Source organism: Zea mays, chromosome 1 (assembly GCF_902167145.1).
Source record: "Zea mays cultivar B73 chromosome 1, Zm-B73-REFERENCE-NAM-5.0, whole genome shotgun sequence".
Taxonomy (NCBI): domain Eukaryota; kingdom Viridiplantae; phylum Streptophyta; class Magnoliopsida; order Poales; family Poaceae; genus Zea; species Zea mays.
In genome coordinates, this window is record NC_050096.1 from 192248195 (window position 1) to 192264851 (window position 16657).

The 16657-nt window shown below is 41.9% G+C and overlaps 1 protein-coding gene and 1 long non-coding RNA gene across 2 annotated transcripts; both read right to left on the reverse strand.

Moving 5' to 3' along the window:
• Positions 1–47: 47 nt before the first annotated feature.
• LOC109941765 (uncharacterized) lies at positions 48–5331 on the reverse strand. Its single transcript, XM_020542979.2, has 5 exons — positions 4939–5331; positions 4049–4103; positions 2333–3938; positions 816–912; positions 48–737 (listed from the first exon to the last, which is right to left on the reverse strand). Exons 3-5 carry the CDS (start codon positions 3709–3711, stop codon positions 48–50), a joined length of 2166 nt encoding a protein of 721 aa, XP_020398568.1. The 5' UTR covers positions 3712–3938; positions 4049–4103; positions 4939–5331.
• Positions 5332–12674: 7343 nt separating this feature from the next.
• Positions 12675–16285, reverse strand: LOC112695109 (uncharacterized). The gene is made up of 6 exons (NR_157386.1): positions 16086–16285; positions 13716–13927; positions 13588–13632; positions 13341–13399; positions 13177–13262; positions 12675–13026 (listed from the first exon to the last, which is right to left on the reverse strand). It is a non-coding gene; the product is annotated as an uncharacterized lncRNA (long non-coding RNA).
• Positions 16286–16657: the final 372 nt, after the last annotated feature.

Consider the following 16657-nt stretch of genomic DNA (forward strand, 5'->3'; position numbering starts at 1 on the left):
AAAATAAGCAAAATGATAAAATAAGCATAAAGGCAGTAATAACAAACTTACTTTCTAGACTTATTTCCCTGTTTTATTCCACTAACAATTACACCATCTATATCTGTTCTAGCACATGGAACTCGTCCAGCAACCACACTTACACACACATTTGGGTTTAGATCAGCCACTACCTCTGCAACATCATTAACATGACCTAGAATTTCATTTTCAGCATCTTGACTTCCATACAAATCTCGAGATTTTGGCTGAACAACAGCAACCCATTCAGTCTCAATAGGATCAGCAACATAGTAAACTTGAGCTGCTTGTGATGCTAATATGAAAGGTTCATCTGATATGTTTTGACCAGTATTGAATAAATGTTTGAAATTAACTGTGGTGATCCCAAATTGATCTGTTCTAACCCATTTGTTGTGCACACGATTATCAACCCAATCACACTTGAAAAGCATAACATTTCCGTTGTGGTGATAGTTCAATTCCAGAATTTCTTTTATGATACCATAGTAGATGATTTTATCTACTATTTGATTGTCATTATTTCCTCTTTCAAAACATGTTGTATCTGCAACTAGAGCTACACCACTACTTTGGACAGGCCTATTTTCATCATAGGACTGTGTATGGAAGGCAAACCCATTTACTGTGTAGCTGTTATACTGATGTGCAATCATCATTGGTCCCTTAGCTAAAATTTTGATCTCTTCTGGAGCTTCCTCACATATTTCTTCAACCTGAGATTATTAGTACTTTAATAGAGTAAAAGCTTTCTTCTATCATATTCTAAATGTACAGGTTTGCTTACTACTTACATGCAACCTAAACCAGTCATGAAATGTTTTATGCTGCATGCGGTTGATCTCACGTTTGTTTCTAACACCAATTGAGGAGAGATAAAGAGCATGTTTGCTGAAAAGGACATAGTTGGAAAGGACACATTAGCATATTTGAAAAAGGACATAATTATGTCCTTGAGGAGAGAAAACTTACTCTAAGTATGGTTCTATATTAGCATAGTTGAACAGGACATATCTATGTGCTTGCAGCCATGTCTTGTAATCAAGATTGACAATACACTTGCCTGCCAATCCTCGACCAATATTTTCAAAGAAAGGAGTTGTAACAACATTCTTTGTTTGGAGCCTAACATGATTTCTAACTCTATGGTTAAATTGAGCCTCATCTTGTAAATACCGAGAACAAAATGTGAGAGCCTCATCAAACATATAACCCTCCATAATTGATCCTTCCGGGTGACATTTTGTATGAACATGGCCCTTACATTTTTTAAGAAACCTATACATATATACAACAACACTCATCAAATAATTAAATATATAGGCAGTTGTTTTCTATGTTGCAATATTCATAAGAAAATTACCTCTCAACAGGCCACATGCTGCGAAAGTGAATTGGACCTGCCACCATCGCTTGGGCAGGAAGATGTACCATCAAATGTACATTAATAGTAAAAAATGATGGAGGGAAAATAGTCTCTAGAAGGCTCAAGATCTCAGCTATTTCAGACTGTAGCTTTTGCATGTCGCTTATTCGAATGATAGGGGAGTACAATTTCTTAAAGAAGTTGCTTAAACGAATCAAAACAGCACTGACTTCATTAGGGAGAACTCTCCTCACAGCAAGTGGCAGTAAGTCTTGTAGAAGAACGTGGCTACCATGGCTGTTAAGACCAATTATCTTTTTCTCGTTAACAAAAACATTACGTCGTATATCAGCTGCATAGCCATCGGGAAACTTGACCCCTTTTAATACTTGACAAAATAATTTCTTCTCAGCATGACTCATTGAGTAGGGTGCAGGAGGTAAATAAAATTGGTTATGTTCTAGTTCAACTGGATGAAGATCACTTCTAATTCCTAATTCTTGAAGATCCAAGCGAGCATTCAAATCATCCTTAGATTTTCCAGCAATGTCCAATAAAGTGTTAATTATGTTGTCACATACATTCTTCTCTATGTGCATGGCATCAAAATTATATCGGACCATCAAATCCTTCCAATATGGAAGGATGAACCAAATAGTTCTCCTTTTCAAAAAGACTAATGGTTCACCGTCCTTACGTTTCTGATATTTTGTGGGCTTACGAGATGGGTCCTTGCCATAAACTGTTTTTAGATCTTTGGTGCATTCCAAAATTTCCTCTCCTAAAAGAGGAACAGGTGTCGGACTTAGCTCTTCGCCACCAAATGAATCAACATCAAACCTAAATGGGTGTTCTGGATGCAAGAACCTGCGGTGTCCCATGTAACAAGACTTGCAACCATTTCCAAGTCTAAGGGAATAGAGCAAGGAGTGACAGTCGGGACACGCTGCTTCACCAGATGTGACAAATCCGGATACACTACCTAGACCAGGGAAATCAGTGATGGTCCAAAGTATTGCAGCACGCAATTGAAAGTATTCACCCTTCGAAGCATCATAAGTTCTCACACCATTAACAAACAAATCAAGCAGGTCATAAACAAGTGGCTGAAAATATACATCCATATCACTTCCAGCAGAAGATCGGCCAGGAATCAGCACAGACAAGATAAAATTTGTATCCTTCATGCACATTGAAGGTGGAAAGTTGAATGGAATCAGAATGCCTGGCCAAATACTATAACTAAGTTTCATAGTCCTATAGGGATTGAAACCATCGGTAGCAAATGCTAGACGGATATTTCGGCTATCAGCAGCAAATTCGGGATGTTTTTTATCAAAATCCTTCCATAGGGGGGAATCTGCAGGATGCCTAAGCAAACCATCATTTATTCGGTGTTCATCATGCCACCTTGTGAGACTTGCAGTTTTGGAGGACACAAATAATCTTTGAAGTCTTTTCTTGATAGGAAAGTAACGAAGAACTTTCTTAGGAATTTTGTACTCACGCTTTCCGTCCAAACTCATCTTTTCTGATTTCCAGCGTGAAACATTACATTTCGGACATGAATTAGAGTTTTCATGCTCCTTCCAGTAAAGAATGCAATCGTTCTCGCATGCATGGATAGAAGTGTACCCAACTCCCACTGATTTCACTAATTTCTTAGCTTCATGAAAGTTTCTAGGAAGTGCTGAACCCTTAGGCAACGCATCAACAAGTAGATCAACCAACAAATTAAAACTTCTATCCGTCCATCCTCCAAGAAGTTTTATGTGAAGTAAACGAACTAGAAAGCGTAGCTTTGAGTACTTATTGCAACCTGGGTACAATTCTTGACTGTTGTCTGCTGCTAGCCTACGAATGGTAGCTACATCTTTATCAAATGGATCAAAAGACCCATCATCTTCCATATCTCCTCTATCATCTAAACCACATGCTAAATCCTTAATCAACTCAGATATGTCATCTTCTTCGTCATGCACCTCAATGAACTCAGGGACATCACCATTTTCATTGTTCAATACAGAGGAACTAGCTTCTCCATGTAAGGTCCATGTTCTATACCCTTTTAAAAATCCATCACAAATCAAGTGTTCTCGAACTTCAATAGCCTCCCGCCAAAATGAGTTGACACACTTCCTACAAGGGCATAAAATCTTGCTTCCTACCGCTGAATTTTTTAATGCAAAAGCTAGAAAACTATTCACCCCTTGTGTATAGGCCTTTGTCTCCCTACATGCAATTTCTATGTTAAATATCAAGATAACCACGTAGCACATTTTTTTAGTTATTGTGAAAAAAAGTTGTATTGTACCTAGCCACATTGTCGATCCACGATTTATCCATGTGTGTTATTACGGATATGATAGAGCTTCTAAGAACATATAACAAGCATAAAAACTTTGCTGCATACACTCAAAGATAATGAACAAACACACAATTGAACCGGAAACAAGGTAAATTAGTTGAACTTACCTTACACTAGAGCTCGACAATCTCCTAGTTGTTTTTGGATTTTCTGAACTACAACACCTTCCTTTCCTTGCTGCCCCTGCCGTACCAAAGATTTGTAGGATCTTGTGTTTATTATCAGCTATTCTTATGCTAACATATCAGCTACATAACAAGAAGAAGGAAAAAACAAGTTTGCAGTGAACTCACACGAATCTGTTTTGCTAGGCTTAATATTGCAAGAACCTTGAACCAACTTTTAATCCTGCATGCAAGAAAGAACAAAAATGTTGAATACATGCTAGAGAAAAAAATGTTGCAAGCTAGAGAAAAAAAATGCAGCCAGCATGAACTGAAGGTTATAAGCTAGAGAAAAAATGTAGTCACCAACACATACATTGATCCTGGTACCATCATGAACTGAAGGTTACAAGCTAGACTAGAGGGAAAAATACAGCCAGTAGTGCATCAGTAATCTTGCTCATGCTATCATCATTAAGCTTAAGGAAGAACATATGCAACTATCCTCATGATCCTTCAATCACTGCCTTACATTTCGTGTTGCATCAGTGGCAATCAAAACCAGTAGTGCGTGCTCAGTACTTTAACACTACCAACCAGTAGTGGCAAACATGAAACTAATAAGCATGACCTACTGGAACTTATACTCACTGCAAGAAATTACATTAGTGTTCAACGTCTGGTAGTCTGGTTCATTGCCTGTCCATGCTGGTTCAGTTCTAAGACCATGAAGGCTGAAGGCCAGGACAATGTCCATCTCTCTAGGCGATATATGAAATCCTCAGGTCAGGTGGAAGTGCAACGCACAGCCTTCTTGGCTTTGGCTCAGACTAAGCTTAGAACACGTACTGCCATAAAGATGAAGCTTGTTTCTTAAGGTAGCAGTTTTGCATTTTAAAACAGATTATGCCCATAAGGCATCAAGCAAAATGTTGAATTACAAAAAGAAGAAAACTATTTAAGAAGCCTAACATTTAAGTTGTGCAGACTCTTCCTATGTTAGTAGATCAGCAAGATAAAAAGATCAGAGTAATTGCTACATAACTACAGGAAGGGAATAAAGTTTGTTGTGGACTCACACAAATCTCTGTTTTGTTAGGCTTAATCCTGCAAGGACCTAGAACAACCTTTAAATCCTGCAGATAAGAAAGAACAAAAATGTTAAATCAATGCTCCAAGATAAACACAAATTTGAGAGAGGAAATCGCTAGGGAATAGCCATAGACGAGTTCAGTGATGCTCCAGCATGAATTCCCCCAAGGAAAATTTCTTCAATCACACTCAAATCCTACGAACAGAAATTCCCCCAAAGTTTACCAAAAAACAGGAAGGGAAATCACGATTCCACAGGCAAATGACACCAAAGGGGGCAGCGTGATGGAGGGGCGCGACACGATGGAGGTGGCGGCGGGATTATTGAGGCAGGCAGATCTATGGAGGGGGTGGCAGGATGGACGATGGCGGCGGGATTTTGTGGCGCGCAGGCGGCGCTATGGAGGGGACGCGCGGGCGGCGCTGTGGAGGGGGCGTGCGGGCGGCGCTATGGAGGGGACGCGCGGGCGGCGCTCGGCGCTGTGGAGGGGGCGTGCGGGCGGCGCTATGGAGGGGACGCGCGGGCGGCGCTGTGGAGGGGGCGTGCGGGCGGCGCGGTGGGAGTTAGGAGAAGGGGGCGGGCGGCTGGATTTTGGAGGGGGCCGTCGCGGCGATTTGGTTGGGAGGAACGCGCGTAATAATTTGGCGGCACGCGGTTGGGTTGCGCCAATATATTTACCGACCGAACGAGCGATGTCTTTACCATTTTTACCGACGGATCTCCCAACGCTAAATATAAGAGATTTACCGACCGTCCCGCCGTTGCAAAAACTGGTATTACCAACCAACCATGTGTCGGCTGTTTTTACCGACCAACCTTTGGTAGCTAACAAAGGTCGGTAAAAATCCTCCGTGGTATAGTGCTAGCATTAGGAGGCCTACGGCCGATAGCATGACTATCGAGTATTTCTCCAACTATATAGCACAACAACAAGCCATATCTCAATAAGTAACTTTGACTGATCTTCTATTATAACCTATCAAAATTAACTTATTTTTCGCTAGCTAGTTCCTCTTGGCCGATGGAAATTTCTATTAGTTGATGACGGAAATTAACTAACTTTTGTGTATTAAGTCTAAAAGTCATAGACCAACGAAAATTATTCAGATCAGTGTCATGAACGCTGACCGGATGACCTCTGATTTGAAGTTTAGAGAGACTGACTGGCCGGGGTACAGAGTGGTTAGTACGACGTGCTGGCAGCAGCTATCTGATCTTCCGTACGTGCGTTGAAAACCGTGGTGGTGGCGGTGGAGGAGGAGGACATTTCCGTTTTCAGATGGGCGGCCGCGCCGGGGTCGTCGTCATCAACGCATGGCGATGGTGCTCTGCCGAAAGAAAGAAACGCATGCACACCATCGGCCACAGTGCATGTAAGCTTGCAGCAACCTTTTGCTTTGCTCCTGCTCTGCCCTGCTCTGCTCTGCTAGTGCTCTGATCCGCATCGCACCCATCCAGACGACCCAACTTCGTACATGGCGTGCGTGTCAGCTCGTGCCGTGAAACTTGTGTGCGCCGGGCGGCGCCGGGCGGCCGGCGGGCCACCGCACCGCACGCGCACAGCCTGTTATACGGGTATACGAAAACGAATAAATACGAACGAAAATTAAACGAAAACGGACGGTAACCGAAATATCTTCTAGGACTTAGCGAAGAAAGGAAGCTATATGTTATTGTTTAGTGTTTACAATCAATCAACCAAAGAGTTACTGGCTTTCTAAACTGCACGGGCACACAACATGCCAAATGATCAACAGACAACAGCCAACGAAGCGAAGCTTCAACGTTACACAACCACATACGGCCACACTGACCAACAGCTGGAGCAGCAACACAGACACATATCCTCAGCCCAAGTGTACAAGTACAGCAGCAGCAGCGACACAACCCATAGGCCAACAACAATACAATAGCAGTATGTGCATCCGTAAGGCAGTAACAGCATAGGCGGATTGCTTCGTGCTTGGGCCTGGCTGCCTGGGAGGCTAAGTGGGCCAATCGGGCCATGCCAAATAGATTTTCCGGTCTACTGTAAAAGCGGGATAATACAGAAAAATACCGGATCAAAACGGGATACCGGAAATACGGGCGGGAAACTACCTTAACTGTTTTCGCACCCGTTTTCGGTTGGTCCCATCCCGTTTTCGTACCGTTTTCGTATTTTCCCGGAAATACGAAAATAGTCGGGACAAAATGGGAATACGGAGTGGGTCGGGACGGGAAATTTCTCGTTCGTTTTCATCCCTAGCCACATGGCACTAAGACCAACTCCAGCAACACTCCTCATCCCACTCCGCATCCGCATTTTGCACGGTCTGAGGCACTATTGCGCTCTCCAGCAGGCTCCGCATCCGTCTCCGCAAAATAGACGCCGTGTCCCTGCACTCCCCATTTCCACGCTTTCTCTCTCCTCTCCGCAGCTCTCTGCGTGCGCGCGCGGCTGCTCGCGGGCCCCAGGTGTCATAGACTGCATGCGGAGTGGGATGGGGAGTGTTGCTGGAAATGGAGACGGATACGGAGAGGAGAGAGAATGTGTTGGCCGCGCGTTTTAGGGATATAGAGAGGGAGTCTGCTGGAGTTGGTCTAAGGGCGAACGCACGCAGACGTAGGCCGGGGGCCAGGGCCAAGTCAAACAGTAGCGATACTGGGAGGCGCCGATGTGGCCATGCGCGGCCAGTGGCGGGCCCAGGATTTAGAAGGCGGGTATTCAAAAAAAAATTAGGATAAAATTTTTTCTAGACATAAAGCTTGTTTATTAGCATATATATAGTTAATTATATATAATCTATAATTAAGTACACACAATATAGTCATAACCGATCCAATAACTAGTCTACTAAACTCAAATTACATACAACTATTTAAAAAAATTCAAATCGAAATGCACCAGGGGCTATTGCTCGGTTGTTGACTAGATATTTATCATATTTGGCTCTTTCCAATCGCTAATGCTTCACACTATTGCTAATGTCCCACCAAGACCTAACAGCTCTTCCTTGGTACGACAATAAGGTTTGAAGGTTTTTTGCCGTGAGATACTAAGATGGGTTATATCACTCCATTGGATCTCATCGGACACAATCATACAACAATTTATTGGGCTGGGTGGGTATGGGAAGTAGCAAGGAGATTAGAAATATTTTGGTCTAAGTTAACAGAAATTCCTCCACTTATTTGATTCATTTCTTATTTCCTATGTATATATACTATATATATGTATATGCTGTTTTTGTCAAAATAATGGGTATTCAATTGAATACCATTGAATTGAGCCAGGCCCGCCAGCGCGGCAAGAACGGCCACATGCGTGTGACGAGGTGATGGGATGGCACGGTGAAAGCCGAATCTGAATCTGAATGAAGAAGTGAAAAGCGCATGGCATTGGCAATGCCACAGAGGTGGTAGTGGAGTCGGCAGTGTGTTCGCCTTTGGCTCGTCCACTCCACTCAAGTCCACTGTCCGCTGCCCACTGCGTGCGTGCCCATCTTCTTGGCCCTTGGGCCTTGGCGGCGCACCTACCGCGAGCACGACTGTTCTTGAGGTACTACTGCCGTTCTGCGCACTCTGGGCAGGCAGCGTGCCTGCATGGCAGGAGCGGACAGGAGTCCGCACTCCGCGTGCATGCAGAGCCAGCGGCGGAGCAAGGCGAGTGCCGGCCGGCAGCCCGCCACTGGCGCGCGCGCGCGGAGCGCAGCAGAAGGACCGCCGGCCGGCTGCTGCTCTGGCGCACCGATCGGGGGCCGGGGCCCGGCATCACGATTGGACGCCAGGAGCACGGCGCTCCCGTCCGGCGGCTGCCGTGCCGACGACAGGCACTGATGGCCGCGACGACGTGTAAGTGCAGTGCGCCTGGCTCGGTCTCAGAACAAGATTCTCTGAACTCAAGCCTCAACGCCTTGCCGTCGTCCCTGGCATCCAAGCGCCCAGCCAGCTTGAACCAGACTATAGATGGCCAAAAAGCACGAGGCCCGTGAGCCCGGCACGAAACCCGCTTTTTTGGCCCGGTCCGAGCCCGGCACGGTAGAATAAGCGGGCGGGCTTGGACAGGAAACTAGGCACGGCGGGCTAGCCCGGCACGGCCCGTTTACCTCTAAGCCCGTTAAGCCCGTTTTTTTTACACTAAAACGTGCTTAACGGCCCGTTTAGCCCGCTTTTTGGCCCGTTTTTTTGTGCTAAACGGGCCGGCCCGGCCCGTTTAGGCCCGCTGCGGGCCGGGCTTGGACAGAAACTTAAGCCCGCTGGCTCAGCAGGCCCGGCCCGGTTTTGGCCGGGCTTCACCGGGCCCGGGCCGGGCCGGGCCGGGCCGGCCCGTTTGGCCATCTCTAAACCAGACTTGGAACATCTGCACCCCTCCACACGCCCAACGACAGACGGCAGAGATATTAAACGGCACATATTATATTTTAGTTTAGTCAAAAGATAGAGAAAATATGAGTTGAAAAGAATATTACTTTTTTTACGGCTCACTTAGTCACTCGTTCTTTTTCAGCTAGCTAGGTGTTACAATCAAAGCGTGTTGCACGTGTGTGACTTTGTGTCGTGTTGGGTTTTAGTGTTTTCTCACAACCCATATGGTTGTTAGGCGAGAAATGAGAATGAGGTGGGAGAGAAAAAACAGATCTACTCTATTCGCTTTGGCCTCATATTATGTTGAACTATAGGATGTTTTATGACAACCCATCTGACAACGCTTATATTGAACTATATGATGTTTTATGACAACCCATCCGGTGACACTTTCGTTGTTAGGTTTGACGTGGAGTAGGTGAGAAAAACAAATCTAATTTATGTGCTTCGTGTTCGTGCTTGACAAACGAAACTCGTGATTTAAAGGAGTAAAGATTTAGAATGACATTTTCCTATATTTTTCTTCCTCTGAAATCAAATGAAACTGCAACGTTTTGAATGGACCTTACGTGTAGGGGTGAAAATGGTCGAAAACGATCGATAAACATTAAAACCATTTTTGTTTTCATTTTTTTCTCGGAAACGAGATCGAAAACGGTAACTCCGGAAACGAAAACGACATCGGTAATTCGGAAACATCGGAAACGAAAGTTCGGTACAAAAATTACACTAGTCACTAGGGATGAAAACGGTTTCAGAATTTTTCGGTATTCTGAAAACCGATTTCGAAATTTTTCGATCAGATTCACCGGTAACAGTATTTTTCGAAAATGGAATCGGTTTTCGGAATTTTCTATCGGAATCGGCGTGGTGTTTTACCGACCATTTCCTTGAGTTAACGGTTTTTGTCGGAAATTACCGGATTTGTGTCTCGGAATTTTTCGGAATTGTGTCTCAGAATTTTCCAGCATGTGATTTTTTCGCATCGCCTGTACGTCTCTAGATAAGGATTACTTATTTTTGTATTTTTTGGACGCCTTAAGATTTTTTTGGGATAGATGGTGTTGGAAGGCAGTTGAGATTAACGATTTGGTCTCTCGAACGAATCCACCCTTTTCTATGCACATGTTACTAATATATAATGATAGAGAGCCGACAGTCTGTCCTTTTACACACTAGATTTTACGGTTTTTTTGTAAGGCTGTGAAAAAACTCTTTATGTGAGGAAAAAATATTTCATGAGTAAGCATGCTATGTCAATTAAATCGAGTGGATATTGTGAATTGTGAACTTTGAGTCTGTGAACTTGTTATACTGTGAACTTGTTATATTGTGAACTTGTGATCTTTGTAAGCTTTTTATATTATAAATTTGTGATCCTTGTGAACTTGTTATATCATAAATTGTGAACTTGTGGTCCTTGTGATCTTTTGTCAACTTTATTGTATTGTGAAGTTTGATATGTTTACCGATCGTATTTTAGATTTTGACCGTTACCGGTGTATTTTCCGCACTGAACTTTCGTTTCCAATGTTTTCGAAATACCGATATTGTTTCCGTTTCCGGAGTTACCGTTTTTTATTTTGTTTCCGATAAAAAATATGAAAACGATAATGGTTTTAGTGTTTACCAACTGTTTTCATCCCTACCGGTCATGATCAGAATCTAAAATTACTATATTTTTCTTCCTCTGAAATCAAATGAAACTACAACGTTTTGAATGGACCTTACGTGTAGGGGTGAAAACGGTCGGAAATGATCGGTAAACACTAAAACCATTTTCGTTTCCATATTTTTTTCTCGGAAACGAGATCAAAAACGGTAACTCCGAAAACGAAAACAACATCGGTAATTCGAAAAAATCGAAAACGAAAGTTCGGTACGAAAATTACACCAGTTACGATCGGAATCTAAAATTCGACCAGTAAAAATTGTAACATGTACCCTCAATTGACTTGAAAAATTCGCGCAAGTCATACATTCATATAAAACTAGTAATAATATATAATGTAGGAGATCACATTAAATATGTAAGTTAAGAAGTATACAATAAAAAATCATTATTATGTATTTAAGTAAAGTAGAATCAAGATGTGTATAATAATATGACACTTACATTCTATTTGTACTCCTATTACTTGGCATAGTCAATATAATTAGTGTTATCTTGGTCCTTCTTAAGGTAGTGTTTGGTTGAGAAGCCAAGTAGAACGGAGCCGTTCCATCCCTGATTCTAGGAATGGAGCCGCTCTGTTCTGTGTTTGGTAATCTGGAACGGAGCGGCTCTGTTTTTTGTTTGGTTGCAGAGTGAATGGAACGGAGCGTGACTGTGCGAGCGGGATTGGAACGGAGCGACTCCATCCAGTTGATTTTTTGGAGCGGAATGGTTCCGGATCTGAGGAGAATATTCTCTAATTGGAGCCATTCTGTTCTAGTTACTTTGTAACCAAACAAAAACAAAACTAGGACAGAACAACTCCGTTCTATTTGGCTCTTCAACCAAACGCTACCTAAGTTCTCGTGCAAATTATGAATATATGTATCAAGAGTAATAATAAGTAAGAAAACATAAATAAAATTTATAAAAAATTTAAACGATTCTAAACTAAATACCATTAGATAGATCTTGATTTTATGAAAATAATAAAATTAGTTTCATATTTTCTAAGCTAAGATATTTTTTATGAATTTATAAAGGTCCGTGCATATTTAATATTTTTCTAAAAAAAGACTGAATTTATTACTGACAGTAAAATACCGAATAAAAACGGTAATTTACGGGTCAAACCATTTTCATTTTCGATTTATTTTGCCGATTTTGTTTCCATATTTTCGGTAACCGTTTTCGTTTCCGTTTAAAATTTCCGTTTAAAACTAAATTTCGATAAAACTTCGAGAACGATTTCTAGTATCCAAAAATTACCGTTTTTGTTTTCACCCCTACTTACGTGCAGGTCGCCTCACCTCGCCTTGCACTCCCCGCCTCCCCGGATGCTTTCATTCTCCTTGTTCCACGTACACTAGTGTATTATGCGCGCCATGCGCGCTTGTTGACCCGTATTTTAGAATGTGTGTGAGTATATTTAGGGCTTGTTCGGTTATTCATATTCCATGTGTATTTGTGTGGATTGAGTGAAATTGAGATGGATTGATACTTGCTATGGATTTAATCCAACTTAATCCCATCCAATACACATGTATTAACATATAAACGAACAAGCTTTTAAGTGGATAGAAATTGTAGCGTGGAAATGTTATATGAAGGATATTCGTTATGAAGCACATAAATACATGGACACAAAGCAGACTTAAGGAAATTTTGCTAGGCTGCAGTAGCTTCCGATTAATATTGGAACGTGAATTGTAGCAGTTCTGTACAGGAAAACCAAATTGCAATACATATTAAGTAGCATTAAAATAGCATACGTGTCAAGGGCTAACAACTGTTTTCAAGAGGTTGCATTAGTATACACAGATTTAGAAAGTTTAATACAACTCGTCTGTATATACACAGATGCAGTTTGGACCAACAGTAGACGGAACTGAGAGTGCAATACATATCAAGCAGTATTGAAGTAGCATATGTCAGCAGCTGATAGCATTTGTTTCCCAGAGGTTGCATCAACACACATGCCTGAGAAAGGCTTCACCAAGTGATTTATATGTACATAGATGTTTTTTCATTCAAAAGTGACGAAGCCCTCCACAGATACGCAAAAGCAAATTCCTTTACATAAAGAGGAAGATAGGATTAGTTGTGCTAACAATGTTTGCCTAATTATTTGTTGCTGTTTAATGGGTACTAAGGCGAGTGAAAGATAATGTGGGGGGGGGGTAATATGTTTTGTATCACAAAGGAGTATATATAGTATTATACCTTCATGCATGTCATGAGGATGTAACAAGCTTCATTTTTCTGGAATTATAGAATCTAGGACTTTGTCAACTTGGGTGTGCTTCATCCTGGACATAAGTTTTAGTGGTAAAATTAAAATGTATCTGTTGTTTATCCTACTTTTTTTATAATACTCGAATACTTACATTTTCGATGGTGAGGATAGCTCCTTCTTGTTAAGTTGATCTGTGTAGTGTTCATCCGCCTGTGATGAAGACAATAAAACATGTATAATTATCTTGGTAGTTTAGATTGGAAGGTCAATTTCCTAAATCTATAGATGTGTAGCTAAAGAGAATGGTTCTTACTATATGCTACGAGAGTATTAGGTATGTAAAGGTACACACTTTTTTCAATGTGTAGAAGATAACTATATAAGTATATCAAATTTACCTCTGTATTCTGTGGCACACCGGGATATGCTAGCAATCGTCGGGCCTAGCAAATGAACTTCATTAGGTTGTAGTCATATAACATGTTTTTAAAAAGTTGCAAATAATAGTAAAGAAGAAGTTCCATACCATGTTTGTTTGGCTGCTAGAAGTGGATAATTTGGAAAATGATGTCGCTGGTGCGTGGTTGTAAGGCCAAGTACGTCATCTTGTGATAAGATGTTGTTCGGGGTAGGTAAGTAGGGAAGATGGTACTGAGGATTGTCTTCCATGGTTTGTTAATATAGAGAGAATAGAAAATGCTCTATTTGTCACTGAGAATGCTCTCATGTTTATGGTAACTGCAAAGATAAATTTCATCATGTAGTGGGATAAAGTTCATGGTGTAGCTGGATTACTGCACTGCATTAAGTATCAAGTATTGATTGAAATACTAACATACTGAAATTTTAACTATGCTGCTCAAACTGATTGGTCGAAAAATGGTGAAAGGGAATTTGTTCTTGTCAGAGGGGAAGTGAGGAAGCCTAATTGACCTTGTTTTAGAACAGTGTAGAATGGATATGTTCATGTCTCTTTCTATGCATCAACTAAATATAATTGCTTTCCGACAGAATCTTCATCTTATATTGGAAAGAGTCAAGTAGGCATAAGGGTGGTAATGGACCACGATCCAAAATTTTATTTTTCAGTTAGGGCCCTTAATAAATTTTAGTTAAAAAAAGGAATAGAGCATGGTCCTAACGCGATTCGATCCTTAAATTTTATAATGTAAAATCTAGAGCCCATTACCACCCCTATGCATAAGTGGCAACTGGTTGTGTAATTCAATTCTACAGCGGGAGGGGGGTATAAGCTTACCATGGTTGTGTTATTTAAAATCAAGGCCACTTTATGTGAGCAACCTACATGTATAAAAGAATAGCACATATGCTTCCATTTTATTTTCTGATTACATCAATGGAGTATAGCCCCCTTTTCATCTAGCCATGTTGTTTAGTTACTGCTCCATGTTTAATTTTCAGGACCTTCCGGATGAGATTAGGGTTGCTCAAGAGAAGAAACTGGAAGAACTGAAGAGGCAACAAGAGCTTCAGAATCAACTTGTTGTCCAGCGGACATTACAATTTAGAGATAGAAAGATAAAGTTCTTTGGTCTGTTATACTTTCCTTTTCATTTTAAGTTTCTTTTCTATGCATGTATGGAATGTACTTACCATCTTCTTGATGTTGGTATTCAAAATACAAAGAGAGACGGAAGATTGAGAGGATGATAAGGCGACTCGAGAAGCAACAACGTTCAAATGGTGATGGTGTCAACAATAATCTGTCAAAATTGCGAGAAGATCTTGAATATGTTAGAGTAAGCTTCCTACATTACTGCCCTGCCCATGATGATATGACATATAAGTATCATTACAACTTTGTTTTCTGTGATGTATCATTCTCTTTGCATTAGATTGGAGGTTCTAATCAACCATTTTTTATCTGTACCTGCTTGAATCCTGAGCTAAAGCTTCTATATCTCAACTCATTTGTAGTTCTTCCCTAAGAATGAGAAATATGTCTCGCTGTTCACTGGAGGGAATAGTCAAGATATTGTTCAAGAGAGGAATAAATGTCGCAAACAGATCAAGGAGAATCTCATGGCTGCTGCAGCAAACGGAAAAGATTTAGAAGGTGTTTGTTTGCGTTACTGACCTTTGGAATTATGATACCGTTTTACTGGATGCCTAATGTGTGAAGTACTAAACTTTATTCTTGGTCATTTAACAGAGACAGCAAGCGATGAACTGAGGCAAAACTACAGGTTGCCGATCAATATTGTTTTGTGGCTCATAACCGGAAGCATAATCAGCATCAGCAAGAAGGAAAAGCCACCACAACAGACGAGCTAAATAAGGCAGAGATAAATCAGAAACTTAATAATCCTTAAGAATCCCCACGATTTCCCTACTAGGCTATTATCCCGCAGTTACCCGAGATAAAATCAAACCTAAAGGAATTATAATCCCCAATTCCGCACTGAGGAAGCACCAAACCCAAACCCTAGAGACAAGGCGCGAGAATCCCAGCCCAAATCCCACCGCCCACCGACGCGAAGCCACAGCGACCATCACATCCGCACAAGCATGATCCTACGACACCGAAATCGCAGGCGCAAGAACCAATGTAAAGTGGTGAGCGAACAGATAAGGCGGCTCGGCACGTACCCATGAGGCGGTGGCGAGGGTTGCCATCAGAAACCCACCAAATCGATTTCGAACTGAAGCAAAAAAACGAGGAGGGAAGATACGAAACAAATTTTCCAAACAAACAAAAAAAGACGGGGAGGTAGCAGGATTTGTAGGAGGGGATTTAAAAAATGCAAAGAGCCAAATAGATCAGAAACCCAACAAATCAGATTTCCACAGATGCACCAAAGTGTATACGTTTCGAGGAAAGAAGATTTACTTCGCCTTAATCACTTCCAGAAATGGAAACCCAATGAAAACAAACCTGATTTTAGCAAGCCGTCCACGATCTCGAGCTGGCGAACAAAGTGATTTACTGGAGCCGACGACGGAAGCAGCACAAGGAATAGGAACGATGCGGGTTCACCGGAGCAGACGATAGAGACAACGGGAGACAGAAGAACCAGGTGTGAAGAACCAAGACGGAGGGGAGGAGGGAAAGAGGAACGGAGCGAGAAGAACGAGGATGGAGAGCGTCAGCTGCAAACCCGTAGAGACGAAGAGAACGAGAGTCGTCCACACGAAGCAAACGTCACCTAGAACAATCCAGAAATAGATGGCCGTGGAGCAATGTAAGACGTCCATGAATGATCATACGTGCGTTAATAATTCGGCAGACGTGGATAGCTTCTTAGGCAGCGTTTCTGTTCCGCTTTAAGAGCAATGTAAGACGTCCATGAATGATCATACGTGCGTTAATAATTCGGCAGACGTGGATAGCTTCTTAGGCAGCGTTTATGTTCCGCTTTAATAATAAGGAAATACCAGGTGCATTGGTGTCCATCTCAGTTCACTCGCTGTCCACAGGGCTCGTTCCTCCTCGTCATCTCAAACAAG